The sequence below is a fragment of the Balaenoptera physalus genome, assembly GCF_965194825.1.
Source record: "Balaenoptera physalus genome assembly, chromosome: 17".
Taxonomy (NCBI): domain Eukaryota; kingdom Metazoa; phylum Chordata; class Mammalia; order Artiodactyla; family Balaenopteridae; genus Balaenoptera; species Balaenoptera physalus.
Window position 1 is genome coordinate 74940734 of NC_138895.1, and position 24284 is coordinate 74965017.

A 24284-nucleotide genomic window follows, 5' to 3' on the forward strand; every position below is an offset into this window, starting at 1 on the left:
AATACAGGGCCTATTGACCATGTTTGCAGATCAGACAATACTACAAAAGTGCATTATTACATAATTCTAACAAATATCTGATTAAGTTTTAAATTTGAGAACTTGAAAAGGTTATTCTATATCTATTTGAGAAAAAAGAAACATGCAAATCTACGAATTTTTTTTGAAAGACAGAAGAACAGGTGAGATGGACTCATCCTACTCATTAATAATTAAAACTTTGTGGAACTGGTATAGATAATAGAGAGGGAAGAGAGCAGAAATCAGAATAGGCCCAATTGTATATAAATGTAAAAAAAAAAAACACCACCAAATATTTATCAGAAAGTCTATTTATGTATACAGCACCAAAATAGATACCCTACGAGATACTATGATGAAACAGATTGACTGTGCTCTCTAAAAATGTCTAGTCTTACCATAGCAATTAAAATGTTCAAGGTAAAGATGAGTAGCATGAGAAACAGCTACATACAGTGCTGTGGCAATTACAAAATTCCAGCTAGGAAAGCAGGTATTAGAAAAGATTTTATGAAGCTATGGAGCTCTGGTAGCTGAAGCAGATTTTGGAGAATGAATAGCATCTGGACAAGAAGGTGAAAAGCACAAAGAGAACATTCCATGTGAGGAATGTATAAAGTAGTCATCACAGGGCAATGAAGAAAGAAAACTTTATTTAATAAATTGTGCTGAAATAATTCCATGGAAAACTAAGATACAACCTTCTCAGCCTACACAACCTAGATAGAGAAGAGTTTAAGTTCTTAAAGCTAAATCTCAAAAAATAGAAAATAATACCTTACTTATCTTTAGACGAATAACTTGAAGCACTATAAGAAATTTAAAATGGAAAGAGAGAATCAATCATATACAAATTTAAAATAAAGGAAATCTAAAATGTTTTAATAGTTCATGTAAATATACACAAAATCACATCAAGAGAGGAAAAGATTATCATGGTAATTTGTATGAGAAAGCAAAACAGTAAACACATATATGAAAAAAATGTATATTCCCTAATAATAAAAAGGAAATATAAGCAAAGTGGTTTATAACACTGATTCTGGAATGAGATAAACCTGGGCTGAGTTTCCACTTATTTAAAATTATTAAGTTATTTGTAAAATGTTATCTGAGCATCAGTTTCATTTATCTGTAAAACAGCAAAAATAATCTTACAGATTGTGTGAAGATTAATGGAAATGCCAGTTTTGTTGAACATAATCACTATTTTTCTCATTTAATATTAAAATTACAATAATATATACATATCTATTTTGACATTCTATCTCAAGTACACTATACTTAAAAGTATCCATGTCTAAGACACAGCAGAACTCAAATACATGAATACAAATCTCAGGCTTCTATGTCATCCTACACCATAATTACTACCACAAAACTGGTTTCATTAGAAGAAAGTGTGACGGTTACATTAAGAGCCCCACTCCGTGCTATACCAAGAACTACATTTTCTATATTGATAAATTATCAAGGTATATATAATATATATCATCAACCTTGATATTATGTAATAATTAATACCTTATTTAACTATATAATCCTTTGATACTACATAACTTAAATATCAAGTATATTTTCACATCTTAAATTGGCACTATCAGTAAATTCTTAAACTCTATTGTAAACTCATGCTCCCAAAGGTATAAATTATAGACGTTTCTCATGAGTCTAAAGAAGTTGTATTATCTCCAGGAAGAAGTAAATTTACAAGTAACAGTTGAATAGACAGCTGCAGGTCTTCAGAACAGGACTTTATTTTTGTAGGTTCTAAAAATTTCTTATAATTTTCATTTTCCCTTTTACTATAAGAGCAACACATGCTCACTAAACAAAATACATAGGGAAAATAGAAAGAAAAAATATCACTACCTGTAATCCCACAACCAAAGCTAACTACTTGTGACAAGTTATTTCATTCCCTTCTAATGCTTCTTCTATGCATACCTCTACACAACTGAACACCATTTTCTTTGTATGTGTCCTGTTTTTCATCATTCATATCATAAGCACCATTTTCACATCATTAAAAATTCTTCCCAAATCATTACATCCCATCCTATCATATGCGTATATCACATTTTTTTCAAACACTTTCCTACTACTGTACATGCTATATCCAGGGCCTCCAAAAGCACATAAAGACTTTGTGCAGATTAGCAAAAGTTATCCCATTCTCAAATTATGAACTGGTATTTTATTGTACAACTTGAACAACTAAACAAGGTAGCTGTGCCAGGGCTGGGGTTCAAGAAACGCAGCAAGCAACAGATCTGGCTGTGCATACATGTATCCCTGCCCATGAGTCAAGCTCTTACGTACTCACAAAAATAACCCCTGGACATCAAGGCTCAAATATGCCTAAGCCAGTGCCAGACACGCCTGCCCCAAATTTCTCAGAAGAGACTACGACATTAGTTCCTGTCAGAGGGGGTGGTAGGGGTAGGGAGGTGGGAGTTTGAGAATCATCCCCTAAAAGGGCAGGTAAGTGAAAAAATAATCTCAGGGGATGCCTGGAATTGAATCCAGACAAGACACTGTTGTACACACCAGTGTGGCCGTGGAGTGTGAGCACTCCTGAGTCCAGAAACGCCACAGGTGCTGCTGTGGGTTTACATACCAGGCAACCGCTGCTCCAAAGTGTGCCCAGAAGGCCGTGATCCCTAAACCCACCCATGACCTCAGAAGTGACATTTCTGTGTTGTGCCTGATATACAGATGTGGCCCCTTTGTGCAGAGAACAATGTGAATAATTATCCTGGCCATGACCAACACAAATCTGTTGAAATAAGTTTAAATTAAGAGACGTAGAGGTCTTGATACCTAATGCCAAATTGCTTTACAAAGGTATGTTCCAATCTATACTGTCATCAGAACCGTGCATCCTGGACAGGAGCTTCACTGTTTAAAAAGTGTGCCTGTATGTGTGCTTGTACACATACACATACAATATGGTGCCTTCTTTCACACTGCTTTTATTGAACTACTAATATAGTAGTTTTTCCTCCGCATTTGTAAAACTAACCCTTTCTCATTTTTCTATCAAGGCCTTACTTATTTTTAAGAGGATCACTGTCAAGTTTGAACTTCCTAGATCAGACACTCAATATAAATGTATATGATAAAGTTAGATACGGTCTTTAAATATTACCTTTCTGTCTACCAGGCTGCCATTTCATAAGTACTTACGGTGTTTGAGACACTATGCTAAGCACTTGGCATGATTTGTTTCATTGAAGACTAACAATCTAATGAGATTAAAATTATTACCCTCTTTTCCTTGATGAGGCTTTAGAGGGTGAAGCAGCTTACCCAGAGTCACGAGAGAGGGAGGGGGGAAGGCAAAGAAGAAGGAAAGGGAAAGAGGGGGAGGAAGGCAGGGAATAAGTGAGAGAACTATTTTCAGGAAAATGTTAAAGCAGTTACAGTTACAATATTCCTTTCTGTAAATGTGACCTTCTGTAAAATAAATACTACTTCCCTACTAACTTCCTCTGTAAAGTTACAATGATTCCTTAAAAAACAACCCACAGCAGCATAACTGGAAACCCTGAGGCAGGGGCTTCATAAAAATGATCACCAGGCTTTGGGAACATTATGCAGAACCTTCTTACTTCGGATCTCCTGGCTACCGTCATCTCCTTGCCCTGATTACTGAACTTTCTACAATGGGATTTCTCTAATACCTAAACTCAGGTATGTTTTGGAACATAGGGCAATAAACAAACTGTAAGATGCATTTGTGGACAACAGGTGCTGCAACCATCCCAACCTAAAGATTCCACAGGCTTAAGATATATTCTGTAAAACAAATACATACCCTATTTTGCAGTTCCATAAACTCAAATTCTGTAAAATAAATGCTTGTTTCAAAGAAAAGATAAGAGTTTTCAGTGTTGTTCATGTAATCTACTCCATATATTCAAAATCTCTTATAAAATTTACACATAGGATTTAATTTTAAAGGAATGGTAAACAAGAAGAGAGGTAGTAACAGGAAAAATTTACAATTCTATATGTAAGGAAAATATCATTTTCCCTAGGGTCAATTTTAGAAAAGATCAAATAAATACCTACTTGTTTAATTATACTTCCTCCTAAGAACATAATGCTCCAAAATCATCATAAGTCACTGTATTAGCACTGAAATGACGATCTTTTCCAGCTTCTTGCCCTGTTTCATCACTTCCACCCCTCCCACCACTGCCACTCTCTCCACTCCTAGGCCTACTCTGAATTAAAAAGTTTAAAAAAACAAACTATGACTAAATTTGGTTCATCTCAGAAATGCAAAGTCGGGTCAGAAAACCTAGAACTGATTTTTACCACATTAACAGATTAAAGGAAAAAACTCACATATGATCAGGTAAAGATGCAGAAAGAGCTTTTGATGAGAGCTATACTTACTTGTAATTAAAAAAAAAAACTTAGCAAAATAAGAATAGAAAGGATAAAAGCCTACCAAAAGCCTAAAACAAATTAAATTATTCTTAATGAAGAATTGTTAGAAACATTCCCTTTAAAATCGAAGTGAGACAAACATGTCTGCTATTACTACTTCTATTCAACACTTTACTGCAGGTTCAAGTCAACTTTAAAAGTCAAGAGAGGGTTTCCCCGGTGGCGCAGTGGTTGAGAGTCTGCCTGCTGATGCAGGGGACACGGGTTCGAGCCCTGGTCTGGGAAGATCCTACATGCCGCGGAGCAACCAGGCCCGTAAGCCACAACTACTGAGCCTGCGCGTCTGGAGCCTGTGCTCCGCAACAAGAGAGGCTGCGATAGTGAGAGGCCCGCGCACCGCGATGAAGAGTGGCTCCCGCTCGCCGCAACTGGAGAAAGCCCTCGCACAGAAAAACGAAGACCCAACACAGCCAAAAATAAATAAATAAATAAATAATTAATTTAAAAAAAAAAAAAGTCAAGAGAAAGAGATTAAGGGTCAAAAAAATCTTAAGGAAAAATCAATTCATTGATTGAGTTTGGCAAGGTAACTGAATATTATTATCAACATGAAAATCTCAATTGCGTTTCTATTTTCCAGTAAAAAGCTCAAAAGAGAATTTTCCCCACAGACACAATTTACAATAGCAAAAAGAAACACAGTAACTAGGAATAAATCTAACAAAAGTTCTGCAACATATACATGGAAAAAAACATAAAACTTTATAAAAAGCCATAAATAAATGTAAAGACATAATGTTCATAAGAAGACAATACTGTAAGAAATGTCAATTTTCTCTAAAATTCATGTAAATATTAAATGCATTTCCAACCAAAATCCCCAAAGTATTCTTTTATAAAATTTTATAAGCTGATTCTAAACTTTACGTGAAAAAGCAAAAACCCAAAGAACAGCCAAAACGCTCAAGGAATCAAACAAGACAACTTGCCCAATCAGATATCAAGATGTAAAATAAAACAGGGGCTTCCCTGGTGGCGCAGTGGTTAAGAATCTGCCTGCCAATGCAGGGGACACAGGTTTGAGCCCTGGTCCGGGAAGATCCCACATGTCGCGGAGCAACTAAGCCCGTACACCACAACTACTGAGCCTGCGCTCTAGAGCCCGCAAGGCACAACTACTGAGCCCACCTGCCACAACTACTGAAGCCCGCGCGCCTAGAGCCCATGCTCCGCAACAAGAGAAGCCACCGCAATGAGAAGCCCACGCACCACAATGAAAAGTAGCCCCCGCTCGCCGCAACTAGAGGAAGCCTACACGGAGCAACAAAGACCCAACACAGCCAAAAATAATTAATTAATTAAAATAAATAAATAAAATAAAACAAAACAACAGTAATTAAGACAGAATGGTATTAACATAAAGACAAACTGGCAAATGAAAGACAGCGCACAGTCCAAAAGCAGAATGCATAGTACAGGAACAAATACAGACTTTTATGAAGAGGAAGTAAATGTTAAGGGACTGCACTGCAGATCACTGGGGAAAAGAGACTGTTGCGTAAATGGAGCTGGGGTAATTGATTATTCATATAAAAAATAAAATAAAATCCCTATCTTATACCATACATAAACCAATTCTCACGGGATTAAAGACTTTAACTTGAAAGGCAAAACTCAAACTTTTACAAGAAAATACAGGAATGGTTCTTTACAATCCCAAGGTAGGGAAGGGGTGTTTAATTTAAATGAAATATAAAAAGCATTAACCATAAACAAAAAGACTGATAAAATTGATTATATTAGTATCAAAAACCTGTTTATCAAGACACTTTAAAGAAACTGAATATATAAACAACTAAACTACAGAAAGATACTGACAATGTATATAACAGAGAAAGGATTAGTATCTCGTATACAAAGAACTGCTGAACTCATAACAAGACAAAGAAATCAATGGAAAAAAGGCCCACAGTCATGAAGAGGCATTTCAATAAAAAGAAGCACAAAAGGCAAATCCTCAGCCTTGACATTTATCAGCTAAAACCATATGAAATACCATTTTACACCCATTAGATTAGTAAAAATTAAGAACTCTAACAATATTAAGTGCTGGCAGAAATGAGTATCAACAGGTACTCTTAGATACCCAATATGTGGGATTATAAATTGCTACAATCACTTTAGGAAACATTTGGCATTATCTTGTTAAAGTGAACACTGCATACCCTACAATCTAACAGCTCTACTCTCAGGTATACATACCTAGAGAAAGTTGCATATAGATGCCAGGAGAAATGCACAAGTATGCTCAAAGCAGCATTCATTGTTACAGAGGGAAAAAAAAAATAACAAAACACTGGAAACAATATAAACTTTCACTGATAGGAGAATAAATAAATTGTAGCTTTTTCACACAATGAAAATGTATAGAGCAGCCCAAAGGAGCTACAGCCACCTAGAAGGATAAGGTTGATTTCAGAAACAATGATGAATTCATTAAAAGTCTCAAGAAGACTACATAATAATTTTTATATAGCTCAAAAAACAGCAAAACTAAAATACATATTATTTAGAGATGCAGACATTTGTGGGGTTTTTTAATCTATAAAAGTGATAAACACAAAATTCAGGAGAGTATCTTCCTCTAGGGGGAAGCAGGGAAATTGTATAGGGAAGCAACAAAGTAGGTTCCTAGATCTTAATTAGTGGTGAGTTCATGGACTTTCACTTTATGCTTATTAATGATTTATAACTTACATATCTTTCATATATGAAGTGTTGAAGCACATTACAGAATGGTTCAGGTAAAATGAGTCAGTGAATTTTCAATCTGCATGTCATGCTTATGGTGACAGCAAACAAGCATGTTTTCTCCTATCACTGTTAAAGAAACTGATAATCTACACACAAAGCACAAAGGTGGATGGTACAATTTAGTACCTTGACTTTCAGGAATCTGCTCCGCTTTCAAAACAGCAGAAGCTTTTGAGAGAAGCCTTGCCTCTTTCTAAGGTGTTTACAGTAAAAGCCCTCTTTTCTCCATCAGGATAATCAGAATCAGAAGTTGTTCAATTCAGCAAAATTCTTGATTGAGACAGATAGATAGATGTAACATATATGGCACACTCATTAGCTAATCCTTTTATGAAGACCAAGGCACATTCTTTGAATATGGATCACTTCTAGAGTACTGCATAGGATTTCCTGCATAGCCTACTGAGATTTTTCAAGCTCTCTGTGGTGAAGGACAGCTGTTTTGTTTTTAAATTTTCCATCCATCATGGTCCAAAGAGAAAAAACCGAGAATACTAATATACTAGGAAAAAAAACTCTAGAATACTAAAAAAAAAAAAAAAGTAGTTTTTAAAAGACTTGCAAAATTCAAATCCCAATTCTTTGCAGACTGGCAACAGTTTATGAACTAGTGCTGGTTTACAAAATGTAACATAAAGCATGAACTCTGGAGCCAGACTGTCAGGATAAGCTCCAGACAAATTACTCTCTGCCTTTGTTCATCTGTAAACGGGATAACAAACAGTAATACCTACTTCATTGGATTATTGTGAGGAGTAAAGGAATATATGCTTAGCACTTTAAAATATGGTTTATTGTATAAACCATACCCATAAATATATTTTTTCTAAAACATCAGGCTGTCTCTTTAAAATGTAATGAGAAATGAAGATACTGAAAATACAGAATGCTTTATATTTCTAGTTTTATAATTTTCTCCAATCTTTTACATCATTATTAGTGACCAATCACAACACTTCTCTCAAAGCCGGTCAACGACTGGTCACTGAACATCTGCTATCCAGGTCATACACAGACTGCAAAGCATATAGTTGTGTTTCCTCCTTGTCTCCCAGCGACAAACCCATGTGACGTTTTACAAAAAAAGGATAACCAAACAAGAGAACTTGCCAACAAAGATAAAGCTACAGTAAAGGAACAAAAGTGTTAACATTGGAAGTCAAATTCTAATGGAACATAAATGGAGTTACAGAAGAAACACCTGACTGCAAGAATGTTGACACTGCTGCCATTGGGGAGACTAACATGCAGTCAGAGGAAGAACTCTGTGGAGGCAAACTTATCCATATAAGTGAGAAAAGTGGTTATGATGAAAAGGATGAAGATGTCTCAGAGGAAGTGACACCGGCAAAAAAATTCTTATTAAAGGAACCATGGATATGTTTCATGACATTGAGAAGGCAATGGATGAAATGTTGGAAGCCGATCCAGACTTAGAAAGAAGTATGACAATTTGGCCAAGGCATAAAAATGATACTCCATATTGTAAGCTATACAACGGGGGGTGGGGGAGGGAAGCATGTGATTTCTCACTTGTAATTACAGTAAATATTATAGATCTAACCTATGTAAAAATACATAAATATTAATAGGTCTAACCTACATTAACAAAAGGAAAATGGTCTCTTTTGGAAGCAAAGAATACGAAGTCCATCCATTCATGTCCCTTTCTACAACTGTGGCAGCCCACAGAGTACCTCTGAAAATTACACTTCACAGTAACAGAAACACACAAGTCCATGGTTGGAAAATCCAAAGTCCCAAGGCTAAGTCCACTTCTTAATTTGCTCTAGCCATTTTTCCTACTGCTGGAAATACACAACATAAGTGTTTGGCAGCAATATACCAAAAGTGCCAAATATTGAGATAATGCTCTACAAAAGTATATATTTAAGTGCAACATGTTCTCAAACTTCTGGGTCTGAACTGCAGTATCACAAATTTCAAAATACAGATGGTCATATTTTGAGTCATCTATGCAGTCTTTTTCAAAAAGCCTTATTCCATACACTAGAATGAAAAAAACCAATCTATGCAAAATAAAACTAGGAACCATTGATAAAGTCAAAGGTACGCATGCCACTCTTAAAATTTCTTAATCCTTAATATAGCATTAAAAATTAAGAGAAGTAACTTGCAAAATCTGGTTGTTTTGAAAGGTAACTTGTGTTGCTTACAAATAACATAAGCCAGTGCACCATTTAGTCTGAGCTACTGCAGCATGACACCAACCAAGCCGGCATTACAGACCTGATCCATACTGGGCCTGTGAGCTTCAGAGAGAAGCTCTGTGCCTGGGTCACACACTGCTCTCCTAATTCCAGAGAGTTCTATGACCAAAACAAATATTTAATCATCTTCCTGACAAAGATATGGATCCATATGTAATACAATTTGACAGAAAGAAAACATTAGCTTTTAAACTTAAAGCAAGAAATCTCAAGTCTCCCAAAGCTTCAATTTCTTCATCTGTAGAAAGGAAGATAATACCTATTCATAAGATTGAGAGACTCAGAAATAAGGTACGAGGGGCACTTACTCCATTGTCTGGCTCTTTTTCCAGGTCTTAACCTGTCACATTAGGCCAACAGCATTCCCTCTGCATAGGTGCCGTTACTACCATTCTTGTAGTTTTCAAGGCCCAAAGAGTTTAAGCAGCACCAGAGGGTGACAGAGTTTCTGTTTGTGATTCAACAAGCAGTACTAAAATCTTTATCTTATCTCCAGCTGTGCTTGAGATACAAAGAAATAAGCAAATCTTTATCCTGAAAGAGGTTAATGACTTCCTGTGCAAATGATACTTGCATATGTAAAAAGTAACAAGTCCTTAACAATTCTGTCCATACTAGATCACTGTTACAGACTACAATTATAATAGAAATTTAGAGAAAATTTAGTGTGAGAAGGTATATTCCAAGATACTTAAGAATCTTTTCATGGGGCTTCCCTGGTGGCGCAGTGGTTAAGAATGCGCCTGCCAATGCAGGGGACACAGGTTCAAGCCCTGGTGCGGGAAGATCCCACATGCCGCGGAACAACTAAGCCCGTGCGCCACAACTACTGAGCCTGTGCTCTAGAGCCCGTGAGCCACAACTACTGAAGCCCACGCACCTAGAGCCCATGCTCCACAACAAGAGAAGCCACCGCAATGAGCAGCCCACGCACCGCAATACAGAGTAGCCCCCACTCGCCACAACTAGAGAAAGCCCACATGTAGCAACAAGGACCCAACGCAGCCAAAAATAAACAAACAAACAAATAAATAAATAAATAAATTTTTTTAAAAAAAAATCTTTTCATGGACCCCACAACACATCAGTTCATTCAACAAAATGTTTGGCTCTTTCCCAGGACTGAAAACCTGTTCATTGTCATTGTATCCCCTGCACTAAGCACAATGCCTGACACGTTGTAGTCTCCAATGTGTGTATCCTGGATGAGCGGATGAGTGAATTAAGCAAACAATATGAAAAATGATTTAAAGATACCAGAATAAATGTGACATGTTTAGAGTTATGGCCCCATAAGACAGGCCATTCTGCTAAAAGGATTTGTTTGGGAAAATGAGAGATGAGGAGAGATCAGTAAAAAAGTAATGGGTTAGGGGACTTCCCTGGTGGTCCAGGGGTTAAGAATCCGCCTTCCAAAGCAGGGGACTTGAGTTTGATTCCTGGTCGGTGAACTAAGATCCCAATACCGCGGGGCAACTAAGCCCGTGCCCTCTAGAGCCCGCACGCCACGACGAAGACCCCGAGTGCCACAACTAAGACCCGATGCAGCCAAATGAATAAATAAATAAATATTTTTTAAAAGCAATGGGTTAACTGATAAAATTTAGAAAAATGTGTTATTTCCCCTATTTAAATTTAAATTAATAAATAGACTTTAAATAAAATACTCTAAGGTGTGCACCATGGTTTTATAGATAATGGTTTTTCCAGGCTAACAAAATAATTCAATTGCAACAAGCATAGATAACCACTTTGAAGAGATACTGTATGTCTGATTCGTAGTATTACTGCACAATTATCTGAGTAGTCATCAAATAGTAGATTTTTCAAAACTATTAAAAAATGCTTTGTCACATAATTTTTTTTTTTTAATGTGCTAAACTGTTTCCTAATGGCAATTCAACAAAGATTAGTAGAGGACTTCCAACACCAGATGTCACATGCAAGGCAGAGTATAAAATGCTGAGTAATATAAGACCTGCCCTCCAGAAGCTCACAGTCTATGAGAAGACACGTAAACAAATTATTGCAATACAGTGTAATACAATGCTACACCAGAGTTCTGTGGATAAAATGCTTTGGGAAAACAAATGAAGGAGTAATTGAATTATGCCTAGAGGACAGTGTCAGAGAAAGCTAGAGAAGTGATGGCCCTTGAATTTGCCTTGTATGTTTAAAAAACACCACCACCACTAACAACTTCCAAAAACATTTTTCATATGCTTTAAATTAAGTAAAACATTTTTTTAAGTATTTATATGAGCATATCCATTAACCTGGAATAAAAGGATATTCTCTCCTCCTAAAAGGGTTATTTTAAATGCTATCCATCTGGTTGCTAACAAGGGGCACATAATAGGTTAACGCTGAAGTCCTTAAGAAAAAGCTTTGTTAAATTGAGACCGAGGCAACATCTAGAATTCCAGAGAACATGGGACTTCCCTGGCAGCCCAGTGGTTTAGACTTCACCTGCCAGTGCAGGGGGTGTGGGTTCGATAGGGAAACTGAGACCCCACATGCCTCGGGGCCAAAAAACCAAAACATAAAACAGAAGCATTACTGTAACAAATTCAATAGAGACTTTAAAAATGGTCCACGTCAAAAAAAATCTTAAAAAAAAAAAAAAGAATTCCACAGAACAACAGGTAAGATTTTTCAGTCCCACTAAACAACAAAAACCACGCCAATTTTTTCAACAATTACTATCCCATTTGCTATGCATGTTTAAATCTTAATCTGTTTCTTTCTTTTACTTCTACTTATTGGAGAGTTTAGATAATTCCAGATATTGACTACTCAAGCCTGAACTTATACACCAACTAAGGGGGAAACACGTTCAAGAGAGGACATGTACTCATTGTGGTAATCATTTCACAATATATGGAAATCAAACCATCATGCTGTATGCCTTAAACTTATGCAGTGATGTATGTCAATCACTCCTCAATAAAACTGGAATAAACAAAGAATAGGAAAAAAACATGTACTATTCTAAAAATTATTCTTTAATGACCAAAGTGTGTGTGTGTGTGTGTGTGTGTGTGTGTGCGCGCGCGTGCGGGTCTGTGTTAAAGCTTTATCTTTAAAACACTGTCCAAAAAAGCTACACATCCTGGGATAAAATCGATTTTTTCTGTGTCTATCTTCTCCTCCTTAAAAACAAACAACCTTACATATCCTATAGGCTTTTTTCTTAAGAATGAAAGTAGCCACATGATATCTAATGGGTTCAACAGATACAAAACATCAACAAAAACAACTACAAAAGCATCACATCATATAGGTTAATTTAATTTCTCAAAAGAGCTGGTAATTCTTTAATGGAATTTTGCTTTTCCTAACTTTAAGAGGTTTTGCAGAGATATGCAAGTGGAAAATAATCAGTATTTCCAGATTTTGGCATACATATGTATATTACCTAATGCTGCCTCTTATGTACTAAGAAGGGACTGTCATGTCCTGAAATTACTGTCAACATGTACACATACCATTTTGTGCTACATGCTCAAAATAGTGTATGAGTGTTATTCCTAAACATTAGTGTAAACACAAGAATAGAAGGCAAATCAATAAATTAAAACTTCTCCAACCTATGTAGAGAAAAAACTAATATTGTGCTATCTTTATTTTACAGACTTAAACACCTTAGTTTACATGATTTAACAGATGAACATCCACAAACCACAGGAATGTATCACTGCAAAACTTCAACTGCTGTTATGAATACTTTCATATCATCAGTAATTTTTACCTATATATTTCAGAATAAAAAAATAAACAAGATATGATTTTAAAACAAATCACGTAATTTAAAAATAAATCTAAAATTTTAAATGTGCCTTTACAAGGGAAAGATCTGGCAGGCACTGCCTCAAATGAGGGATCAAATTTAGTATCATCAAGAAATGTGACAGACATTGCATGCCTCCTGATGTGATACAATGGGACATCCTCAATAATATCCTATGTAAAATACTTGTCAAATATGTTTAGCCTGAATCTATTTACAAGGAGACATAAAACAGACAAATCCAAATTATGGAACAATTTCTAAGACAACCTGCCTGGATTGGAAGGAGCAGGTATGAGGTTACCATAAAAAAAAGCAGGCGTTCCATTTCGGCCATGTTAAATGCGCCAGGGCAAGGGCCTCCAAATGAAACATATACACGGAGGGTGGATGGAGTACAAGAGTGGAGGTCATAGAAGGTCAGCCCACAAATACTGCACCTCCACCCCTATGACTTCTTATTTTGAGAAAATGATCCAAAGACCAGGGATTCTTGAGAAATCATTCACAGTGGCAGCAACGAAAGACCAGTGCCAGTGTCCTAACCAGACTATAACCCGGACTGTGTTTTCCTGATGCTTGCCCTCCTTTGGTTACTGCTCAGTTTCTGGAGCCTGAATTCCCAGTCTCTGCACCAATTTTGTGAGCTACTTGCCAGCCTCCCAATAAATTCCTTTTCTATCCAAATTACCCTGTCAATTTCTGCAAGTTGCAACCAAAGATGTTTGAATTAATTATAAAGAATATTCTGGGCTCAAATACAAAGCTAATTATAATTTCCTTCCTGATTTAAAGCCATTCCTACAAATAAGCAAAACTTAACTAGGTTACAAATGTAACTCAGGTGCAGAGTATGAAAATACTGTGAAATTAAAGATGACATAAATCAGCTTTTTGAGACATTTAAGAGGGGACTGTATCACTAAAACTAACACTTTAAGTTCCAAAGTATAAAATTTGAACATTAAAAAAAGTATAAGAGAAAATCCAGAAGAGATGACGAAATGCCAAGATCATTTTAAACTATATCAATCAAATAAAAAACTAAAAAAACTTTCCAGAAAAATTAAACACTGAAGCATGTTTTGAGAAAATAAGAACACTAGAATGATACTGGTTTTTACAAAGTGTTCTTCTCTCTGGGGTAGGATGCTTTCTTTTTGCTTTATAAATTGCTCCAAGAACAGTAATGAAAAGATTCTCCACCTGGGTCTACCTTTTCTTTAGACCCCTATTTCACATGCTTCCTCACTAAAAACCAACACATAAGTAAAACTACTTTTCATTGTTTCTGAAAACCTTTCACAATTCAAGTCAAAAGTGAATTTTTAGCTCTACTAAAAGCTAACACTTCTTACATCCTTGATAGTAGTACCCTATAGTCCTATAAATCCCCTAATCCATTTTGTGTTTTAAAGAAATACATTTAGAGGAAGTAAAACACATGTTAAGGGGAGTAAGAACATTTAAAACTATAGGAAACATCTGCTTTAAAGAGGAAAGAGGGCTATTAGTACTTGTGAATACCTACTGTGTACCACACATTTTGCTGTAGACCATAACCTCTCTGTAAAACACTAGAAAGCAGGTGATGTTACCCTTTTTATAAAAAGTAAATGAGGAAAATTAACCTCAAAAATTGGTTTACTTACCTCATGTCAGTGCTAACAAGGGGTGACTCAAGCACAGATCTGCCTGGTCCCAAAGCTGATGTCATTTTATCCACAACAAAATGCCTCAATGGGCACATTCTTCTCGTAAAAATTTGTTTTCATTGATATTTCTCTCATTAGAAAAACAATAGTACCATTACCCCGAACAAGCAGAACCTGTGGGATGTAACCATAAAGCAACTTTTTGTTCACTGCTGTCCTTTAAAGTTATTCTTTGGCGATAGTTAATGTCCCTGAAATTTTATTTCGGCAAGCCTATGACTCTGGTCATTTTCAAATTATAAAAACTATCTGAGTTTACAAATTGATAGGTCCAGTTTAGTATAATCGTCAAAATTTTTCATTCAAGGTTACAGCTTCTCCCCTATGCCAGCTCTGCCTAAGGCAGGCTAGCAGCTTAGGCAGTATTAGAGGACTGTGCTTTACCCCTCTCGGTTCTACCTTAGTAACGCTGGGTGGGCAATTAAGCGTCGCTGCAGGACATGGGCACCCTCTTAGCTCAAAAATGCATAAAGCCGATCTGTCAGGAACTGCTTTCAGGGCCCTGGGAAGCTCTCACCCACTCCAGCCCTTTGAGATCTCTCACTGAAATTCCCTTGATGGAGAACAATGCATCTCCTCTGGGAATCCAGCTGTTTATTCCTCCCCACTCCCCCCCATATCACCCTGCTCCTATGGGCTTTCTCTCACTAGTGGCCCTCAGCAGGTCCACAGGAAACACGTACCCCTTGCCCCAAAGAACACTAACCCACACAGGGTCTTCGTTTTCCTGAGCTGCCAGAGCAGACAGCATCTCCTTCGCCCAGGCATGGGTGAGACAGACATCAACCCACTGTGTCCCCCAAAACTGAACCAACCGCAGAGTAAGCTGTCCAAGTCACTGCCTGTACTTGGGGGCGGGGCACCAGACTGGGAGGGGTATTAGAAGAAACTCCTAGCACACCAACAACTCGGTTCAAAAACTCTTCTAATTTCCAACTTCCTGAATCTTTTTATACCAACAGATGGGGTAGGTGTTAGAAGTCACAAGATCCATTTTCTGGCTCTTTCTTTTGCAAGACCTGAATGGAGTTCTTACAACTCATCTCAGAATTATGCATCTACTGACTGAGGGCTAAACTCTGAATAAGAGTTCCTTTTTAACATCTTATTACATAATGTACTTAACACTTTTTCTAAAACTTCCACCACAAGTGGGAAGAAAAATCCATAATCCCACCAGTTAGCCACTGCTAACTGCTTTCCATTCTGTAGAGCCCATTTGTCATCTGAAAAATTTCCTATTTCAAGTTTTAACTTTTTAAAATCGTGAACGAAAACACCTCATTTACATAATTTCATTGAGCAATCCAGTTTTCCACACAATCTAAGCATGCCATTTTCAAACACCAAATTTCCATTGAACCAATGTGCAAGTGGCTTTCTGAAACCTGTCTCTGTCACTCCCCAAAGTCAAAACCTTTAATGGCTCCCCACTGCCAGAAATTAAACTTCAATCTTTTTAAATTAAGTATAATCTGTATGGTCTCCTATATCTGCTACCCCTCTAAATGTGGTTTTAAACCATGTATTCATCATATAAAATCATACTGCAAGAAAAATGTGAATGTCAGAGGAGTTTCTGATCATGTAATTTGACCTACACTCATAGGAGTCTGGTCACAGCTCCACAATGGCTACCCAAAGTATCTCAGGGTCCAGCTTCATCAAGGCGACGAGGCTGAATTCACAAAGTACAAAAGAGCAAATATGCTCTTCCTTTATAACACGGTAAAAACCAAGCCTGCAGCAGGGATCAGTCCCCACCTGACTGCAAGTAAAACTATTACTACCCATACGTATATATTTATTGGCTCCACGCTCATTGTCACAACTGCCAAAGAGTTTATCTAATACTCAAGAGGAGATTTATCGGAACTTTAAACGTCTGGGTTTTTTTTAATTATTCTCTTTTTAAAATTTCGTTTATTTTTGGCTGCGTTGGGTCTTCGTTGCTGCACGCGGGCTTTCTCTCGTTGCGGAGAGCGGGGACTACTCTTCGTTGCGGTGCGCGGGCTTCTCATTGCAGTGGCTTCTCTTGTTGCGGAGCACGGGCTCTAGGCGCGCGGGCTTCATTAGTTGTGGCACGTGGGCTCAGTAGTTGTGGCTCACGGGCTCTAGAGCACAGGCTCAGTAGTTGTGGCGCACGGCCTTAGTTGCTCCGCGGCATGTGGGATCTTCCCGGACCAGGGCTCAAACCCGTGTCCCCTGATTTGGCAGGCAGATTCTTAACCACTGCACTACCAGGGAAGTCCCAAAACTTTAAATGTTTAAAACTGGATTTGGGGATTAATTTTGTTAAAGTTTCACACATAATTTGCCATCCATTCACAGAGCACACATTTAAAATTTTGTTTTAAAGCCATCTTTCAGCAGATGAAGTGAGAAATAAATTCCTTTTAACATGCTACCAAGAAAACAGCACTCACAGTTCTCAGTCCAAAGAATCTTCACTCTTCTCACAAGTTTGTGTCAGTAAAAACTCACAGAATTACAAAAGCACCCGAAGAAAGAAAAACAATCAGTTCTCTCTTAAAGCTGACAATAGATGCATTCACTCAAAAAGTACACAGGAACAAGGAGCGTGGGCAAATACTGACGTGTCTTTATGTATAACTGTGGAGGGTGTGTGCGCACTCATACAACATGCATATATGTGCAGAGACGTCTGGAAACATGTTCACCAAAACAGTGACTACTTAGATGGTGATTTTTGCTTTCTTCTTTTACTTTTCTATATTGTTTCAACTTTTATGAATATGAGTATATATTTTTACAAGAAAAGAAGAATGCTATTTGCATTATTACAATATGGTATGAAAAGCAACAGTAATCAAAGTACATGGTACTGGCAGAACGAAAGACATGTAGACCAACGAAACAGAAATGAGAGTCCAGAAATAAACCCATATATCTACGGTCAATTGATTATCAACAATCAATATCAATCAAAAATACGAAGGCAATTCAATAGGGAAAAGGACAGTCTCTTTCAACAAATGGTGCTGAGACACCTGGATATTGATATACAAAAAGATGAACTTAGATTTTACCTCACACTATATACAAAAGTTAATTAAAAATGTATCAAAGGCCTAAATGTAAGAGCTAAAACTATAAAACTTTTAGAAGGAAACATAGGAGTAAATCTCAGGACCCTGAGTTGGGCACAGATTTCTTGGACACAGCACCAAAAACACGATCCTAAACACAAAAGAAAAAAAGATAAACTAGACTCCATCAGAATTCAAAAACCCTGCAACTCAAAAGAGACCATTAAGAAAATAAAAAGGGGGCTTCCCTGGTGGTGCAGTGGTTGAGAGTCTGCCTGCTAATGCGGGGGACACGGGTTCGGGCCCTGGTCTGGGAAGATCCCACATGCCACGGAGCAACTAGGCCCGTGAGCCACACTACTGAGCCTGCGCGTCTGGAGCCTGTGCTCCACAACAAGAGAGACCGCGATAGTGAGAGGCCCGCGCACCGCGATGAAGAGTGGCCCCCACTTGCCGCAACTAGAGAAAGCCCGCGCACAGAAACGAAGACCCAACACAGCCATAAATAAATAAATAAATAAATAAATAAATAAATTTTTAAAAAATAAAGAAAATAAAAAGACAAGCCATTGACTGGGAGAAAATATTTGCAAATCATGTATCTAATAAGGAACTTGGATCCAGACTATATAAAAGTACTCTTATGACTCAGAAATAGACAACCCAATAAAAAATGGGCAAAAGATTTGAAAAACATTTCACCAAAAAAGATATAAAAATGGCTCTAAAAGATATTCAGCGTCATTAGTCATTAAGGAAGTGTAAATTCAAACCACAGTAATGTATCACTTCACACCAACTAAAACTGTCATAATTCAGGGACTTCCCTGGTGGTGCGGTGGTTAAGAATCCGCCTGCCAATGCAGGGGACACAGGTTCAAGCCCTGGTCCGGGAAGATCCCACATGCCGTGGAGCAACTAAGCCCATTCGCCACAACTACTGAGCCTCCGCTCTAGAGCCCGCGAGCCACAACTACTGAGCCCGCATGCCACAACTACTAAAGATTACGTGCCTAGAGCCCGTGCTCCACAACAAGAGAAGCCACTGCAATGAGAAGCCCGTGCACCGCAACGAAGAGTAGCCCCCGCTCACCGCAACTAGAGAAAGCCCGTGTGCAGCAATGAAGACCCAACGCAGCCAAAAATAAAATAAATAAATTTATAAAAATAACTAAATAAATAAATAAAATAAAATTGTTATAATCCAAAAAGACAATGACAAGTGTTGGGAGGATTTGGAGAAACTGAAATCCTCATATGGTAGTCTGGACAATAGCAGGTTTTTAAAAAATTAAACATAAATTTACCATGACCCAGCAATTCCTTTCCTAGGCATCTACCCAAAAGACGTGAAAACATATGGCTGCACAAATGTTCAAAGAAGCATAATTCTCAATAGCCAAAAAGTAGAAACAGGGACTTTCCTGGTGGTCCAGTGGTTAAGAATCCACCTTCCAATTCAGGTGACACGGGTTCGATCCCTGGTCAGGGAACTAAGATCCCACATGCAACGTGGCAATGAAGCCTGCACGCTGCAACTACTGAGCCCGTGTGCCACAACTACAGAGCCCGAGTGCTGCAACTACTAAGCCTGAGCACCACAACTAGAAGGAAGCCCGCGTGGCACAACGAACAGCCCGCGCACCACAACTAAGACCCGACACAGCCAAATAAATAAATAAATAAATATTTTTTAAAAAGAGACAATCCAAATGTCCATCAACTGGTAAATGGATAAACAAAATGCAGTATATCCATATAATGGAATACTACTCAGCAATAAAAAGGAACGAATTATTGGTGTACACTTGACCCCTGAATAACATGGGTTTGAACTGCACAGGTCCACTTACACGTGGACTTTTTTTCAATAAATATGCAATAGAGTAAGTACTACATGATGAGGTTGGCTGAACCTGAGAATGCAGAACTGCAGATACAGAGGGCAGACTGTAAAGTTATACACAGATTTTCAATTGCCTATATATACTATGTTTTTCCCTATACATACATACTTATGATAAAGTTTAATTTATGTTAGGCACAGTAAGAGATTAACAACAATTAATAATAAAATAAAACAATCATAACAACTTACTTTAATAAAAGCTACGTGAATGTGGTCTCACAATATCTTATTGTACAAATTTAACACTTTCTCCATCGTAACTAAGCACTTATACACTGTGGCCATAACTTCTGCAGTTTGAGGTGTGACAGCAAAACAAGCACAAGTTTCTTTTTCCTTCTTCACAATTTCACAAACAGATTTGCTTTTACCTTAGATCTTAGCAACCTCTGAATTCGACTTTTTTTCTTTCCTTATTAAGTCAAGAACTTTCACCTTTTCACTTAAAGGAAGCACTTAACAGCTTCCCTTTGGCATATCCGAATTGCTAGCATCACCACTCTTGCAGTTGGGGCCATTATTAAGTTAAAGAAGGGTTACCTGAACAGAAGCACTGCGAAACCATGACAGTCGATCTGATTACCCAGATGGCCACTCAGTGACTAAGGAGCAGGATATACTGGACAAAGGGATGACTGACATCCTAGGCAGGATGGAATGGAACAGGCACAAGATTTGATCATGCTACTCAGAACAGCACACAATTTAAAACTTATGAATTGTTTATTTCTGGAATTTTTCATAGAATATTTTCAGACCCAGGTTGACCAGGCTGAAACCACAGATAAGGGGGAACTACTGTAAGTGGTTACCTGGGGCTGGGGGTAGGGATGAAAATGAAGTATAATAGGGAACAGGGAACTTATCGGGTTGATGGTAATGTTTCAAAACTGGATTATGATTCAGTAAATTCAGTAGATTTTCAAATTCAGTAAATTTCCTAAAAATCATAGTATTGTACAAAGTGGGTGAATTTTATGATAGGTATACTTCAGTAAGATTGTTTTTAAAACAATAGCAGGAAAAAAGTTAACACACGGTTATGTTTATTGACGGAATTACTGGTTTCTTCTAGATGCCAAAGTTAAAAATCAGTGATACAACAAAACTGTGTTAAAAGAAAATATACATTAAAATAGCACATCATAATAGCACACGTAACACTTATCTCCATTATCAGGACTATAGGTGATTTTTACTTTCTACTTTTCTGTACAGTACTTCAGAGTCATGGGAGTACATCTGTTTGACCAAATTAGCTAACAGCCCTGCATCTTTACTAAGATTAAAAAAAAAAAAAAAGTCACCTGCTTCTTCTATATTAATTATATAATCTGGCTATACAGGATTATAATAGGAATAAAGCTATATAAAGACAAACACACACATATGGATATTACATATTTGTATATTCCTATACCAGAGACTAAAAAAGAAAGCAGAATTATCCAAAGTCTGCTCCAGAACTCTCTGGATAGGAATCCAGCAAGGTCATACCTAAAGAGAAGGGGACTGAAGGTAAATTCAACATATGCTTTAACCCAAATGAATGTAATGAATGAAGCTGACTTCTTGGTACTTTTGAAAATAGCTTGGTAAGTATATTTATGAAATACCAGAACATGTTAAATATTTAAATCTATTCACTACTATTCAAGTAATGAATAGTTCCTAGCAGTCTTTTCCAGAAACCTCAACTAACTCATGAAAAGGTAACTTACAGTTCCCATTTTACAGAAGACGATGGAAAAGAGTGTATATAAAGATTTTAGGCACAATGAATTAGTTAAGAAGCCCTGATGTGCAATGTGACCTTGCTACAAGGGGAAAAAAGTGCCTGGGATAAACTGTCTTAGAGCACCTGTTTAACCCTACTTTATGACTTGAGAGCAGTTTCCTGTAACACCATAAACTAGTTATACTTTTTAAAAAACTGTTCTTTCATTTTTCACTTGTGAGGCCCAAATAAAATCCTAGAAGGGGTCTGAGAGACCAGAGGCAGTAAAAGGACTTCACAAAAAGTTCTGCTTGTATACCTCAACTAGGAAGAATTTCAAAGTGCCTAAACATTTTAAAAAATCATTTAAATGCATAAGCTATCTACCTATCCAAACTAGACAAACTGAGAATGGTTTAAAAAGTTAAATTTGATTTTAATAAAACAAGATAACACTATTTTTAAGCTGCTTATAAAGAAAACACTGAAAATCAACTAAAATGAAGTTCGTAAAAGGCACACATTAAATATGCTAATAGACTACTAAAAAGGGGTCAGTGACACATACCAAAGACAGAACACTGGCCAGTTGTCACCATGACACATACTATAATGGAACTTAGGCACACCCATTTCAGAGGGTTGCCAACCCCAGGCTACATATTTTGACTATTGCTTCAACATACTGTTCTATAAATAAAAAGAAAAGCTTTAGTTTAATTATATTCACATTTTAATATAGGAAGTCCCACTTATCAAAGACTATTTCCAAAATGCTTCAGCCTTTCATTTTTAGGCATCAACCTACTTTTACCCACTAGCAACTGAACACTAGTGCCACCATAACTAGAAGATTATTTTACATTTCCAAGTCTAAATTCATGTACACTTTAAGCCAAATGAATGGAATAAATGAAGCTGACTTCTCTGTACCTTTAAAAACAACTTGGATAAATATATTTGCTTAATATCAGAACACATTAAATATTTAAGTCAAAAGAAGTTCAAACATAATCTTCAGCAAGTAAAGCCAGCTTTCAAAATAATACTTCTATAAGTATTGTTTACAGAAAATAACTGGAAAGAAGGATTTAGAAAATGCAAGTTGATAAAATGGAGCCCTACCCCCTTAAAAAACAAAACAAACATGAAAAACTGCAAGTTTAAACCTCCCTCCAACTAACTATGCTAGCCTCTCCCCTAAATCTATACTGTCTCAAGATCTAGAGAAAAAGAAGCCTCACTTAAAAAAACACTGTACTTAATTAACATTGTTTTGTTTCTTAAAATTTGCCAGAATTCTAAGTAGAGCAATGTAGTTTGATATAAAGAAAAGCAAAGTGGTCCCATTCCTTGCAACCCAAGATGGTTTTCTCATATTTCACTTTAATGTTCCTGAAATTCTACATATGTTTTTTTTTTTCAAATCAAAAGGCATCTGAACATGTTAGACATTACTTTTTGAGTAAATGTTATTGGTTAGCAACTTACCTTGGAGAAAATTAATCCCAAAATTCCACGGAAGTCATTGCATAGAGGTTTGCCCTCAAAAACAAGTCAAGGACATGAACAACAATAGTAATACGTATTGTGTTCTTAGTATATGCCAGCTTCTTTTTAAAGTCAGATTTATTGAAGTGTAATTTACATATGCTGGGAAACAATTCTCTATAGGTCTGTCTTGTTAATATGTTGCAAGCAGAGGTACCAAATGCCTTTTGCTTCGAACTATATTTTCAAGGACATCCGTGCAGCATACAGCCTTGAAAGATAAAGACAGTGGCTCCCTCTAGAGCAAAGGATGGACATGCTTACTGTCCAGTATAATGTATCCCTCTAGAGCAAAGGACAGACTTGCTTACTGCTCATTACAAAAGATCTGGGTTCCCTAAACGCAGGGCTTCTCTCCAATATGGACCACTATGGGTGCCTGAGAATCAGGAAACCATTACAAATGCTGATATTCTGGCTACTACTATTACTGAGAGGAATAAACTGTCCTTCATCTCTTACACAGGAGTCTCATGTCTTCTACCAGCATCCATGAAAACGTGGCAGGGAAACTTATTCTCTTCAAAGTAGGATAAGATCTCAGATCGTCATGATTCTGGACAGTTTTGGCAACAAGAATGGGATACTGACATAGCCATGACTTCCTAGGAGAGAGAGAATAAAGGCCCCCTGAGGTCAGAGTTCTGGGAAATGAGAAGACACACTGGAATCAGAGAGTGATCCTGGTGGTGGGTGGACAGAAGGTGGGAATAAGGATCCCCACTGTCCGGTTAATGAAAGGAGTTGAATTCATGTTTGGAAACAGCGCAGTGAGAAGTGGGATCAAAATCAGGCATTGAAATGGTGACTTGGCTGTTACTCATTCTCCCCTGGGCTGGCAGAGGAAGGGATGTGTCATGATGATGGGCAACAAGCGTTGTGTCTCCAGGTGAAAAGCCGTGACTGCTGAGCCAAAGAGTCCCCAAAGCTAAAACAGACTGTGTAAGTAATGATGACCTTGCTGACAATATAGAGCTTTAGACGGACCAAAAGTATTAGAAATTCTTTTGGCTGAATCACAAGGGAATGACCAAAAGTGAATACAAAGCCTTGATTCCTGGCACAGAGTTGCTCTCTCCCTCCTG

General features: G+C 37.3%; 1 protein-coding gene and 1 long non-coding RNA gene across 14 annotated transcripts in view; one reads left to right on the top strand and one right to left on the bottom strand.

The window, feature by feature from the left end:
- The window catches only part of LOC309647128, a 467593-nt gene that overhangs the window by 225013 nt on the left and 218296 nt on the right, over positions 1-24284 (top strand). The gene's annotated exons all lie outside the window — the stretch shown is intronic.
- The window catches only part of CYRIB (CYFIP related Rac1 interactor B), a 151674-nt gene that overhangs the window by 56248 nt on the left and 71142 nt on the right, over positions 1-24284 (bottom strand). For 3 of the 13 annotated variants that reach the window (XM_082434083.1, XM_082434085.1, XM_082434091.1), the window contains one exon: positions 804-830. The exons of 9 other annotated variants lie outside the window; for them this stretch is intronic. In XM_082434083.1, coding sequence (XP_082290209.1) covers positions 804-830 — 27 coding nt within the window. Of the gene's footprint in view, positions 1-798; positions 831-24284 lie in introns of those variants that run through there. One more of the 13 variants, XM_082434090.1, reaches the window with a different exon arrangement.